The 14,839-nt window shown below is 39.6% G+C and overlaps 1 protein-coding gene across 7 annotated transcripts in view; it reads right to left on the bottom strand.

The window, feature by feature from the left end:
* Positions 1–8,417, bottom strand: part of FBXL20 (F-box and leucine rich repeat protein 20) — a 56,093-nt gene extending 47,676 nt beyond the window's left edge. Inside the window, exons 1-2 of one of the 7 annotated variants that reach the window (XM_081932134.1) lie at positions 7,985–8,108; positions 5,740–5,858 (exon numbers count right to left, since the gene is read on the bottom strand). In XM_081932134.1, coding sequence (XP_081788260.1) covers positions 5,740–5,787 — 48 coding nt within the window. In that variant the 5' untranslated portion in view covers positions 5,788–5,858; positions 7,985–8,108. Of the gene's footprint in view, positions 1–3,109; positions 3,172–5,739; positions 5,859–6,973; positions 6,995–7,107; positions 7,231–7,984 lie in introns of those variants that run through there. The other 6 variants (XM_081932132.1, XM_081932133.1, XM_081932131.1 and 3 more) reach the window with 6 other exon arrangements.
* Positions 8,418–14,839: the final 6,422 nt, after the last annotated feature.

Raw genomic sequence — 14,839 nt, 5'->3', positions numbered from 1 at the left:
AGAGGCTTTTTTAGGAGCCTGGGGAGGGCGAAAAGGCCCCCCCGCCCCCCCCCCCAGAGGCTTCAGGGACCGTCCCTGAAGCCTTCGGAACACTTAAAACCACCCTCCAAGCAAACCGGAAGTGACTTCCGGGTTGCTCGGAGGGTCGTTTTAAGCGTTCTGAAGGCTTCAGGGACGTTCCGAGGCTTCCCTGACGCCTTCGGAGCGCTTAAAACCACCCTCCGAGCAACCCGGAAGTCACTTCCGGTTTGCTCGGAGGGTGGTTTTAAGCGCTCCGAAGGCTTCAGGGAAGCCTCCGGACGGTCCCTGAAGCCTCCGGAGGGCCTCCGGGGGGTCGGGGGAGGCTCCTTTCGCCCTCCCCAGGCTCCTATAAAGCCCCTGGAGCCTGGGGAGGGCGAAAAAAGCATGTAAAAATGGGGGGGTCGCGCATTGTGTGCGCATGCGCACTGGGGGGGGGTCGCACGTTGCATTATGGGTGTGGCACACCCGCACTCGTCCCCCCTGCGCTCCCCCCACTTGTGGCACGTGAGCCAAAAAAGGTTCGCCATCACTGGGGTAGGCCAAGAATGTCAAGCTGATGAGATCTTCAAAAAAGGAAGAGTAAGAAATGTAAACAAAGAAAATAAATGTGTGGAGCAGTATAGACACTTGGTAGAAACAGGGATGGTTTGCTAAGAAGAGAAAAGTAAGGAGTGTTGATGTAAACTAAATTTAACTACCTTTCCTTTGCTTTTTTTAATCTCATGCTCCAATTACTTTGGCTTACTATTTTACTCCTTTTGTCCACCTTGTTTAATGTTTTAGGGAAGAGCATGATGGGAATTTATATGTTACTATTTATATTTCGTTACTGAGTTACTCTGTCCTACTTGTTTTGCTTTTCCCACTGAAACTACACCATCTGGACAGAAAGCATTCAGGTACAGAAATCAACATGCTTATTTCTGCACCAAAAAAAGGAGAGGTTTATCTTTACTATAATGAGCTTACTACCCTCAACAAAGTCATTAAGATACTATCAACTAGTGATTATACAATGTTAATATAAAAATATTCTAGAACTCAACAATAATTGACTTTACCACTATTTAAATTCCAAGTGATTAGGGACATGAAAAGATTTGTGTCAATTATAAGGGGCTAGCATAGCTAACTTCACAGCTTTAAAAACAAAGAAGGCATCAGGTGGGGAAAAATCACAGTACCCAAATATCAAAAAGGATATTTAAAGAGGGGTCCATGATTCTATTATCTCTCTTTGCACAGTTACCAAGTTGTAGACACATCAAACTATACTAAATCTTAACAGGAAAGAATATAGCAGAAACAGGCACTTCATTGCAATTGCTTTTGAATGTATGCAGTGGAAACAATTTATAAAAAAAGAGCCCAAACTAAAATGAATGGGTGTAGTGACAAGCATTGCAAGTTATGACACTAGTGAGAACATTTTTTAAAACATATAACCAAAAGAATTATTTAAACCAATTGAAATATATTAAATAATATCAACTATTTTATAATCAATGTAACAGTATTATTACAGAAATAGCAGATACCATTACTTTAGTCTAGACCAGTGGTTCTCAATCTTTCCAATGCCACAACCCTTTAATACAGTTCTTCATGTTGTGGTGACCCCCAACCATAAAATTGGTGTCTCGGTTCCTAAGACCATCGAAAATATGTGTTTTCCGATAGTCTTAGGCCAGCCCTGTGAAAGGGTTGTTCGACCCCCAAAGGGGTCCCGACCCACAGGTTGAGAACCACTGGTCTAGACTAAGGACGAATGACTATTTTCAGTGTCTGATGATAGTAGTGTATTTTTTTAAGGGAGCTGATAATTACAGCACGACTTTCTAAATATTTTGCTCACTTTAAAGAAAAACTTTCTAGGTATTTTATATTTAGAAAAAAGTTATAAACTGTAATATCTGAATTTGCAATAACATGCTAAATCTAAACCAAATCAAACACACTAATACTCCATATTATACTGAATATAGAATAGGGTTTTTTGTCTTTGTTGTCACTGAAAATTGATGAGAATTAGCCTGATTATTGTTTGGAAGTTGCCAGCAATTTTTGCTGGTATGAAATCATGAGTCTGTAAAAATGGTTCACATGTGGCTTGAAAGTTAACTGCCCCCCCCCCCGCCCCCACATCAGTTTTAAGTATTTCTAGTTTTAAGTGCTTGGTCTGAATCTTTTATATTTCAGTTAAAGATGGAGACAAGCCAAATGACTATTTCCATAAGATCTTGACAGAATCTGTATTGGCAAAAAGAAAAACTAAGACATATGAAAAAAAGGAACTGAAAATTAAACTTCAAGAGAAAATACCTAGACTATTCAGCCCTTTAAAACAATATTTTTGCCTTATGGCTTTTACCACTGAGTTTCTTTATATATAATTTCAGGAAGCTAAATACATTGGTCAGGATTATATTATGCGAACATTATAAATCTTCAAGACAGGGAATAATTTGAAGCAACAAATTCAAAATCCAAAACAAGATCCAATGTTCTGTTTTAGTTCTTCAGAAATCGACTGTTAGCTGCTCAAACCCTGTAATTCTGGTTTTTTTTTCATTCAAGAAAAGAGGAAAAATTATAAACAATATATTTCATAGTTCATTATTGAAAAAGTTTTTTCCTGCCAAAATATTTCTTTGAATACTCAGAAACAATTCAACCCTTCAGGTTTTGCATGCAAATTTAAATACTATGAAGTAACTATATGAGAACTTCTATATAAATGCTATCACATTTTAGTTTTAGTCTACATTCTTTTATCAGAAACGGTAGCTCAATACCCCAACTTATTCATACTATAACAGTTTTAAATAAATATGTTAATATGTATCAAGTATATAGTGATTTACTGTCCCATTATATTGCTCATTTGAGCCATTTAATTTTTTATATTTGATTTATGAGATGTTGATCATGAAAAATATTCTCAGGGTATATATTTCACATAATAACTATATAAAATTGTCTTTGCTATCTCTGTCTCTTTCAAGAGCCAAAGAATAAAATTCCTCAAAAATATCTATTACTACTGTATCTTGACACTTTCTTAATTTCAGGGAACATATATAAATACCTTTTTCCTTGATGAAAGTCTAGTTGTTACAGGCCAAAGTCTTCTGAAGTTCAGTCAAGAATCTGGAAATATATCAAGTTTCTACTAGCACTATGAAATGTTTCAATTTAACACCTATGCCTGAAAATCTGTATAACTCTGAAGTTATTAGATGCAAGCAACAAGAGTCACTTGGAATAAGAAAAGTCAGTAGCTATATTATCTACCACTTCTGCTAGAAGAATCTCACCAGACTGCTTACCTTGCTCTGGGAACAAGATAAGGCTTCATGGATCTTGGGGGAGGTCACACATGATGTTTGTGACTGCGCAGACTCCAAGCTAGATGCCTCCTCCCAGCCTGGCTGGCAATTTCCCAAGAGAAGTTCACATAGGATCACTTAAGTTAGTTCTCCCCCCACCCACCCCGGTCAAATAGTATTTTGTTTGCTCATTAATAATTTTCAAATGTATTAATTGTTTCTATGATACATCTATATTACCTTTTTTTTCCCGGTCCCCCTTCACTCAAATTTCTTTCTAGCCATAATGTCGTATTCTATAGGTTTATTATTATAAATAATTAATAATTCTCCTAAAGACTAGGGTTTTTAAAAGAATTATCCTTACATCGTTTTATGACTGAATTAATGCAGTTGTTTTTAGGTTACCTTTTACTGGAATTGAGAATTTTGGTCATTATAATGGTATGCAATTCTTTCTTAGTCAGATTGGACATACAGTATATGATCACATTTGTGATCAAACTACCAATAGTCTCCATATTTTATGGAAAATTCCAAAATATTTTCTGCAATTCTAAATTGATGGAGACCATTTCATATGCAGTGTATGTATAATATCTTATTTATTTTTCCCCAACATTTAAACTGCTTAAATGTAATTTTGATCTGAGAAGGCAATTAGAATCAGTGCATTAAGTATGGCTTAGTGTGAAAATCATACATATTCAAATATTTATTTAGAAATTATTTACAATGAAATGCTTGCTAAAATTGAATTGTATGAATTTAATATAGACTTAAAATATATAGTACAGAATTTTTAAAAAAGCAATGGCAGAACAACCTGTTGTCATATTGATGTTAGCATCATATTGATGTTAGCATGCGTGAAGAATTGTATGCACAACTGCTTTCTCCAGAAATACAACCTCTTAAATTACTTCCAACTTTTCTTCCCATTTCTAGTTTTCACTCATCAAAAGTAAATTGTTTTAGCTCTTGATATTACCCAATTTGCATTGTGCATGTTCTCATCCTTCTATTTCTAACCATCTTTATCTAAGGAAGTACTGTATTCTGGTTCTGAAAACTTCAATGGTCCTAATGAATAGCTGTCTCAAGATGAATTCTAAAAGAAAGCATGTTACAACTCTGATTTGATTAGTACAGGTAGTCCTTGACTTACGACCAAAATTGAACCAAACATTTCTGTTACTAAGTGAGACAATTGTTAAGGGAACTTTGTCCCATTTTATGATCTTTCTTGCCACAGTTGTTAAGTAAATTACTGCAATTGTTAAGTTAGCAACCCGGATAAGTGAATTCTGGCTTCTCCACTGTTAGGTCACCAAAGGTGATCACATGACCCTGGGACACTGCAACCCTCAAAAATGAGTCAGTTGCCAAGCATCTGAATGTTGATGTGACTATGGAGATGCTACAATGGTAGTAAGTGTGAAAAATGGTCATGTCACTATTTTTACTGCTATTATAACTTTGAACGATCACTAAACAAACTGTTGTAAGTCGAGGATTATCTGTATTATACCCATTCCAGTTTCCCATTTTAGCCTACACAGTGTTTATTTATATTATTGCTAGGTAATTTAATGATAAAAGATATTCCTGAGAATGAAAAACTTTCTACGGAAAAACAACAGTAATAGAAATGTTTTCAAGATAATTTTCAATTTTTCAACTTAATTATTCAACTCAAATACTTTCAGCATAAAAGCTGATTTTTATAGAGACAAATTTTCATTGTATCCTACTTTACTAAATAAATATATTGTATTTTTAATAATGTATTTCTCCCTTATAAAGTTTTTTTGATTTATGGTAATGTCTCCAGTTCCCTTTTATAATAAGATGAATTCATTTTGCAAACTATACTGTACATATCCTTTTTAAAATAAGAATACTGTATTACATGCAAAGCAAAATTAAGACCAACAGATTTGAATATATTTGATTTCCAAAACACTTAGGACAGAGATGGGGAACTATAGCCCTTTTATGTCTTGTGGACTTCAACTCCCAGAATTCCTGAGTCAGCATAGCTCTCTTCTCTAATTCATTTCAAATTTTAAAATGCTGAAGTGGTACAGTTTAAATAGCTAAATTCTCTTTCAAAGATTGTTAGTCCTGCAACTTTTTTCTTTCACGCAAGGTGGCTGAAACTAAACAAAATATTAAATGTATGGGGGGTGGGGGTGGAAGCTTATTCTATGCTAACCACAAGGTTCTATCTTTTGAGTTGGGAGTTTGAACCTAGTGACATCATACTATGCAATTTGTGACATCTAATTCAATGCATATACCATCTCTTCTTTTTATTTGTTCCTTGCATCAACATGCAGTTTAATATTATATAAAGTAGGAAAATAAAAGCAAAACACAGTATTACCTGTCTTAATCCAACAGCCAATTTCTGGACGAAGATATTCTTTTTCATGTTTGGAGGTTTATCATCTGGTGCTAAATACTTTTTATGACACTGGGTTAGTTTTATTTTTCCTTTCTAAACTACAAAATGAAGAAGCAATAATGTTCAGAGTTGTAGTTTCTAAGCAAGACTACTATTATTGCACTTAAATTATTGCTGCTTTATATTCATGAAAGATAATACATAAATAAGAAAAATAAGGAAGAAATAAAACTTGTGACTCCCATGTTGTTTCCCTGCAACCATTATAAATTCAGAAAGGAGCCAAATTGGAGGAAAGATATTTGTCACAATAATGCACTGGCAGTAACTGGTTAAAATAAGGTGCTTTTGTATAGTCCCCGATTATTCTGATTACATGCCATATTTTCCTGAAAAGTTTGTTGTTTATTCTTGAATTGCTCCCCTTCCAAAATCTGTCTCCTTCAGCTTCCAAGTATTGGACTTCTTCCTTTTTCACAACCTCATGAAACGAAAAGCAACAATAGTACTAGATTATTCTGCTTTTGATCAATCTGATATTAAACACTAGTCATTTGCTCTCTTATTGTAAAATAGCTGTTTGGCATTTGCTTGGCACGATTTTAAACTGACATGATCAACTATACATCCTGAAAACAACTGTACTTGCTGTTAAAAGAGTTGTAAGCACCACAATCTCCTTAAAATCATAATCACATATCTGTATATCAACATGCAAATACATTTATTAATACCTGTAATGGATACATCCTCTAGGATATCATTCAAAGTTCTAGCTGCTCTCATTTCATTAACCTATACAGTAATTACATAAGCTTCATATACTATACTTGTTCATCTACATAACCCCAATATTAACATTAGACATAACTTCAATCTCCGGTTGTTTTCCTAATACAAATAGTTTTTGCCCCTTTCCCCCCACCCCACCCCCCAAAAACCCGTACATGATACATTATACGGTTCCTCAATACGTCTTTGCTCTATCACAGCACGTCCCCTCCCTTTACCCGATTGGGGGGAAAATACGTGGTAGACGAGGATATGGCGGAGGCAGAAGCAGCGGTTTAATAATATTTTTTAAATCATTCTACAGGGCTTCCTATATACACGTATTTCCACCACATCCTCTCCTCTTTATTCCTGCCACCAAGCAGGCCCCTGCTTAAGTATCTGACTACCACTAGCTATCATTAAGCACAGGAGAAACAACCTGCATGCTCCGTGCGATCCCCCTTCTGTCCTGATTGACGTATCCACAACCTATTTCTCCTGCACTCGTCTCCCCGCGCAAACCCTCCATCCACCACACCCCTCCGAAACAATAATATGTATTTTTGTTTCTACCAAAGGGGAATCCCGCAATCGAAGACGGCGGCCCTACCCTGGGACTTCCACTCCACACAAACCCTAAGCGCTCAGGCTCCTCCCCGTCCACCGCCTCTCTCCTTCCTCTGCTGGCTCCTCCCCTCCGGCCGGAGTTGCGGAGAGGAGGGCGGGCGAATGGGAAGGAAAACTCAGTGCGAAGTAGTACCCTTCCTCCTCCCCCTCCCCTCCCCACCCTCAACTCCAAAGACTTCCTAGCAGTTCCTGCGGCCCCGATACGCACGGATGAAACCGCCTCCCCTCCCCCGCCGCCGCCACCAGCCGCCTCTTCCTTCCAGGCAGGGCCGGCGCATCGGCGGTAAAAAAAAAAAAGCAGCAGCCGCACCGGCACCTCCCTCTGGGTAATCGGACTACCTCGACCCACAATCGGAGGCGTTTACTTGACCGTCGTTTGGTTTGGTGGTTGTGTTTGCCTAGAGGAGAAGCAGGCAGGCAAGGCCATAGGGTCTCTTCCGAAGAGAGTAGAGAGGAAAGACTCCCTACCTCTCCTCTCAGTATCTACTTAGGGGAAGAAAAACAACCGAACTCTGTTCCTTTGGCCGGACAGGCAGAGAGGGAGAGGACAGCCTTCGACCCAGGGACATCTCCTCCACCCGTGTATGCTCCCTCCACCACCACCCCCAATCCTCGCCCCAACTCGTCCAAGAAAACGCACGGCCCTTGCTCCGCCGCCGCCCTTCATGGGGAAGGGAGGCAGAAAAGGCAGCACCTTCCAGGAAGGAGATCTCTTCCCTTCCCCAATCCCCCCTCAACCGCACACTAAACAAAGCCTCCCCCCCCCTCACCACCACCACCAGCCCAAGAAAACTTCCAAGGAGTCAACCGGTCATCTGCTCACCTCAAACCGGCCCTTAGTGACCCCGTTCATTTCCCTCCTCATGGCTGAGGCCCGGCGGGGGTCAGCTCGGGCGAGACCAAGCCAAGCCGGGCCAGGCCGAGCCAGACCTGGCCCCCCACCTCTTTGGCGCGGCGGCTTCGGTCGCTTGCTTGGCCGTCGTCCTCCCTCTTCGCCGCGGGAGGGGGATGGCGAGAGAGGAGGAGCCGTATTCCTTTCCACCACCACCACCCCTCCTCCTCCCAAGGCCAAGCGGCGGGGGACAAGCTCTCGGTGCGCGTGAGGCTGCTGGCCAGCGGGAGCTCGTTCCCGGCACGCGCCGCTCCGAGAGGGAGAGAATAAGGAATCTTGGCCTTCCTCAACTACAACTAATTCTTCTACCCAAAACAAAAACACGCCGCACCTGCCAGCAACAGTGCCGCTCATTGGCCGAGGACGGCGCAGACGAAGGAGGGGAATATAGGCGGGCGCGCGCTCCCGACGTTCTGGAGCGAGCTGCCGTGGGCGCGTGCCTGCTACGGGGAAGAGGGCGGAGGTGCCTGTTTTTATTATTATTATTTTCTTCCTTCCCTTTTGATCTTTGCAGCCGATGCAGCAGAGGCTACAGCCCCATCCGAGGTAGATGTGGGTTTCCTCCCACCCCCTACAGATATTAGGGATGCTCACCGATTCTTTACGTGCTCACTAAGTTATGTACGTGTTTCCTCCGTGCTTACGTGTATTAGGCATTTTCTCTGTACAGTACTTTTTAATATGTACTATATTTCAATTTCACTCTACGGTGCAAATGGAAGTGGAAGAGGACTGAAACCTGAGATCTGGCTTTATGATTAACTGAGTTCTAAATAAAGCCACTAGTTTATTCATGAATATTAATTCACTGTTCAATAAAGAAGCTAGTACCAATTGGTGATTGAACACATTAAAAATTTAAGTTTTCCCTGGATTGTATATGATCTTACTGTAAAAGTATGGAACCCACATAAAATCACCATTAAAACAAAGAGCATGCAAGGAACCCCCCCACCCCAAATAATCACAACTCTTGACTATTGTACTAGAGTGCTACATGAATCAGAGGCATAGGTCAGTTTGCATGGGATTAATATGAAGTCATGTTTTCATTACAGATTCTCTTTGCTGGCATGCAGTGAGAATTGCAATAATGTATCTGACAATTTAGGATGTTTATGAGGCATTAAATGTTCATGAATAGCCATAATTGTTATTTGTATCCTCATGAAAGTACTACCAAATCACAAAACACTTATATCTACCCATAATTAAATATCACAATAATGGAGTCAGCACTTTTTGCTGTGCCATAGTGCAAAAAAAAAAATTCTACATGTGATCCATACCAAATCATAACACTATAGATCACATCTTTCTGCATACTGAATTATGACAATCATTTGTCTGACAATTTTTCACATTACTCAAAAGCACAGATCACGTTAGTGAGCATCTTGACTTCAAATGGTTTTTAAATGGAAGTCATTTTAAAAACCAACATCAAATCAGAGGCCATTGACCTGCATACTGTGAGTGATCAGAATTAGAAATCTAATCACACCTAGCAGCCATAGTATAAAAATATGAATCCAAACAAAAATCCTATTGTGTGTATACAGTGAGCCATCAAAATTACATATTTGACCATTTTGGCACCATAGTTGTACAAACTAAACTCACACTAGATAAGAATTAGCAGAATTCAGATGTAATTTTGTTAATTCCTTCTAGCACCAATTTAGTGCTGATTTTAATTGCCAATATTGAGGATATTCGAAACTCAGGGTTGAAATGAAGGATCCTTGCTGCTCTCTGAGCTTGGTTATTTTCTTGCAGGCATTTCATTACCCAAACTAGGTAACATTAAGTGCTAGACATGATCTTAGTTGACTAGATTTTTGTGTATATAGGCATGAGCAATAAATTAGTTTAACTGGAATTTTACTCATGGTTCTAATTCTTCCTGACAGATTTATATAAAACTTCAAAATCATATACAGGTAGTTCTCAATCTACGACCACAATTAAGCCCAACATTTCTGTTAAGTGAGACATTTGTTAAGTGAATTTTGCCCCATTTTATTACCTTTCTTGCCACAATTGTGAAGTGAATCACTGCAGTTGATAAGTTAGCAACACAGTTGTTAAGTGAATGTGGCTTCCCCATTGACTTTGCTTGTCAGAAAGTCATAACTTTAAGGGATCAATAATCCAGGGACATTGTCACTGTCATAAATATGAGCCAGTTGCCAAGTGTTTTAACGAGATCATGGGAATACTTAACATCATCGTAAGTGTGAAAAACATTCATAAGTCACTTTTTTCAATGCTGTTGTAACTTTGAATGGTCACTAAACAAACTGTTAGATGAGGAATACTTGTATAATGTGTTTGCATGAAATAGTCCAAAACCATCAGCTATCCAAAAGTTTTTTTAAATATGTTTTATTAGGTTATAAACTATTATAAAATACAAAAGCAAGTAAGAGGACAGGGAAAAGGAAGGGGAAAGGGAAAGAAAAGTGAGGAAGGATAGGGAAAGAAAAAGAAAAAGAAGCATTAACTTGCGACTCTGTTACAGTAGAATAAGGCATTAACAACAAATCACAACTTTTTGTTTTACCATAAAAGTATGAACCAGTCATTTCTACAAAAGCCTATCAGTCTAATCTGTAAAACCCAGAATCAAAACGTCATTCTTTTCCACATCAAGCATGGAATTCAGAAGTGGTTTTCATATGGAAACAAAAGAATTTATGTTCTTTTCTTTGAGCAATTTTGCCATTTCAGCCAACTCCATCAGCTTCTGTTAAACTTTTCTAATTGTCTTCATCAGTGATAGGTGATGAGAATGTGAACTTGCACTTTTACTCGTGGCTTCGCATATTCAGCCATGTCCCCGTGGAGCATCTTTGTCACCAGAGTTCTACTTATTAGATAAATAGCCATATAAAATATATAAAAATTTGAGACAGAAAAATAAAACTTTTTTCTAGTTTGAGACATGGAGTAAAAGAATGGTCATTTGCCTCAACCATATTGGAGCATTGTGATTAATGATTATGTATCATCAACTTGATGTCTCCTCTTAGGGATCATATAATTTATTCCACAATGATCTTCCCCTAACCTGGTTTTTCATGGCTTCTGAGGCTTATCATCATTGTAACTGAGTCCATTTACCTTTCTCTTGGTTGTCTTTTTCTTCTGTTTCTCCCACCTTTCCCAATATTACAACCTTCTCTAGAGAGCTAGGGCTTTGCATAATGCATCTGAAGTAGTATAATTTAAGTCTGGTTTAGAGAATAGAGGTCAGAAAATAATGGCTTATGAATCCCTTGAGATTTAATTTTGTCTCCTGTTTCTTAATGTTTACATGATATTTGGCTAAGGAACGTTATCTGGCAGTTTGGATTGTAACACGTGGATGACATATAACTGGACTTCTCTTTGCCAATGTTCTGATCATAAGGAGGTGACAAGAACCCTAAACTGAACAGATTTATTCCATTAGCATGAGGCTTACCTCATTCACAGAATAAATGCTGCTGTTATTATTTTTATTTGCCCCTATCTAGCCATGGGCTACTCTCTGTATACTGTATGTTACTATCAATTATCTTGATGCTTTTTTTTTAAGAAATTCATTTTTCCTCATATTACTGTTTGACTAAATTCTGACTTCAGTATGCTGTTGAGTGTAATGTGCATTAAAGTTGTGATATTGTCATTATTAGTGGGATACTGTTGAAGGCAGATATGATGCATGTAAACATTCAGACAAAGCAATTTTTCCTTCCCAAATTGTTTAGAAATGAGTAATATGACATGTTCTAATTATATCCCGTTTTGAATCTGATGTTCATTCTCAAGTGTATCTAAGAAACAGGCATCCTTGGGGAAAATCCATATCTTTCTGCATTTGGAAGGGGGCGGAAAAGACAGCCTTTGATGGCAGCTCGATTACTATTATTAAAAATATTTCTTAACAGTGGATTGATTTATATTCCTTCACCATCACAGCTTTTTTCTGCCAATTATGTATCAAACCAGATTTGAGGGTTTGGTTATGACATATAAAGTCCTAGGCAACTTTGAACTGGAATACTTGTCAGATTGCTTTTGTTAGTTTAGATCTGGTAAGTGACTTGATATCATGCAGGAAGACTTTCTACGTGTATGAAGTTTAGTAAAAGCAATCTACTCACAGGTGGGCCTTCTTTGTGGCGATACTCTGGAATATTCTTACCCTGAAACTAGGACATTTAGTAAAATGCTCTTTTTCTGTTTTAACATATTTACAGAAGAACAACAGTTTGGGATATATCTGATTACAAAGAGAAAGCTGTTCTGGTATGGGCCACAATGGAACTGACCTGTAATGTACAGGAAATTGAGATTGAAACAAGTACCTGGGCAGATCACAATCCAATTACAATTAAATTGAAAGGCCAAAGGATAAGATCTAGATGGACATTAAATAATACTGTATTAAAAGAGAAAGACTTCATTCAGAAAATGGAAAAGGAATTGACTTTCTTCTTTAAAGAAAATAGCAAAGAAGATACATCATTGCAGAAAGAAAAAGCTGTTCTACATTACAGGGGCCATAACAGAGAAGCACATCATCCTGACCTCACCCTCCTGATCTTAGAGTAGTGGAAAATTATAAGGATACTTTTTTGTAATACTTATTGGATCTAGTTCAATTCTAGTTGAAAAAAGGAGACCTGAAGGAATATAGAACTTTTTCAACCAAGTTACCAAGTTAGTGTTTAAACTCCACCTGAATACCTACTGGCAACCAATGCAGAATCAGCAACACTGGCATGATGTGTCTGATGTATCTAGTGCTGTTGAATTTTGTATCAGCTGCAGTTTCTGGGTTACTTTAAATGCAACTGCATGTAGAGCACATTGCTAAGTGGTGAGATCAATGGAGTGTTTGTCCTATGTCAAGCGTGAACCTGGACTGTAAAAGGTCTCTAGAATCTAGATAATCCACTTCCCTTTAGGATGCTTAGCGTACTCTCACTTCAGCTTTACATTTTTTTTTCCTAAAAAGGGAAGGTTAGGAACAGGACAATTAAGGAATCTAGGAAGGGTCTCTTAAAGAAGCGCTACAATATAAGTCCATCAAGGTCTCAAAGAAATGAAGCTTAGGCATAGAGATCATCCAAAGATGCTTTTCCCCCCAAAGACATTTATGCAAGGATCCCCTCCCAGATCTAGCTAACCTGACACTCCCATACTATTTGCAAGGACCAATAAGGCATGGATCCAGCCAAATGTGGCAGGGGACACATTAACAAACTTTATTGACTTTGACGGAATTCACAGGCCAAAAGGAATTCCAAATTAATATGAAAAGACATTGCCCTAGTAACTAATATGGATTCTGCCCATGAAGAGAAGATATTGGTAAATCTGAATTAATGACTTGGATTGCAGGCATCATTTCTGTCTCAACATTTCCTGGAACTCCACAATACCCAGGATTAGGTTGTTGAAATGTTCGCCAAATGGTTAGCAGAGTCTTTTTAATTCATAAAACCTTAAAGCAGGTAATTGGGAGTCTTGGGGGCCAATCTTATCTGGATCAGAAACAGATCTGAGTAGGTCACTAAATAACTAAATAACTGCTTGAGGGAAGCACATTACTAAATATGAAAGCATCTGTGTACAGTGGTCCTGACATTACTTTTGTTATTTTGACTATCTATAACCATTGACTACTGTGTGTGCCTGCGGGACTACCCCCCACCATCTTTTACCAGCTTTTACCCGCTTACCATCAAATTTACCATCAATTTTACCATCAAACTCCATCAAATATCTACCTAGACTGCCTGCCCACCCACACCACAGATTGCCTCCTGGCCTCCACCATTTACCATCTACTTTCCACCTATTCACCATCTATCTACCATCCACTTATCATCCACGTACTGACTTACCATCTGATGTGGAACCTGGCTTGCTGACTTAATTAACATCTACAGCACCCTGGCCCTTGCTGCAGCTCCCCCCAGTATATACTCGAGGTCAGACTTGCTCCTGCTGCGGGAGTCCCCCCTCTCGCAGACATGGCCCTCTGCCCTTTCGAGGGCCCACCTTAATGACGGGTTTGTTAACCCCGAGAGGTGGAGGAAGCGGAGACTTAGGGGGTTTTTAGTTAAATGTTTTTTAAATTCTTTTAGGGGTTCAGGGGTTGGGGGGTGGGTGGGTCAGATCAGGAGCGATGACAGAGCCAGGTCACCAGGTGGGGTCTTGAGCAGAAGGAGCAGAGAGGAGGAGGGGGGAGAGGATATCATTCCTATAAAGGGCTCCTTGATTCCAACAGTCGTAGGGAGGGGCAGATACGAGGACAGATTAACAACTCGCAGTCGGTTGGGAGACCGTGGGTGCTGGTTACACCCGGTCGCTTGTACCAACCCCCGCGTTCTAGGTGGTCAGGATCTGCAGGCCCAGGGCCTGAGGCTGTTGTTATGCAATGCGAGGTCCGTTGTCAATAAGGCCCCCCTCATTCATGATCTAATTTTGGAGGGGGAGCCGGACCTCGCAGGAATAACGGAAACCTAGTTGGGCCACGAGGGAGGGTTACCCCTCGTGGAAATGTGCCCACCAGGTTACCAAGCATTCCACCAGCCCCGGGCCCAGGGAAGGGGCGGTGGGGTAGCAGTGATTATCCGGGAGGACTTAGAGCCGAGGGAGTCCACTGTGCCACAGACGTCCGGATGTGAATCCCTTGTTGTGAAATGGGGCCCTGGGAGGCAGTTGGGCCTGCTGATAGTATACCTGGCTCCCCGCCATACATCAGCGACCCTGCCTGAGCTCCTCGAG

Source organism: Natrix helvetica, assembly GCF_964273705.1.
Source record: "Natrix helvetica genome assembly, chromosome: Z".
Lineage (NCBI taxonomy): Eukaryota > Metazoa > Chordata > Lepidosauria > Squamata > Natricidae > Natrix > Natrix helvetica.
Note: the sequence above shows the minus strand (reverse complement) of the source record. Positions and strands in the feature narration are given on the sequence as shown.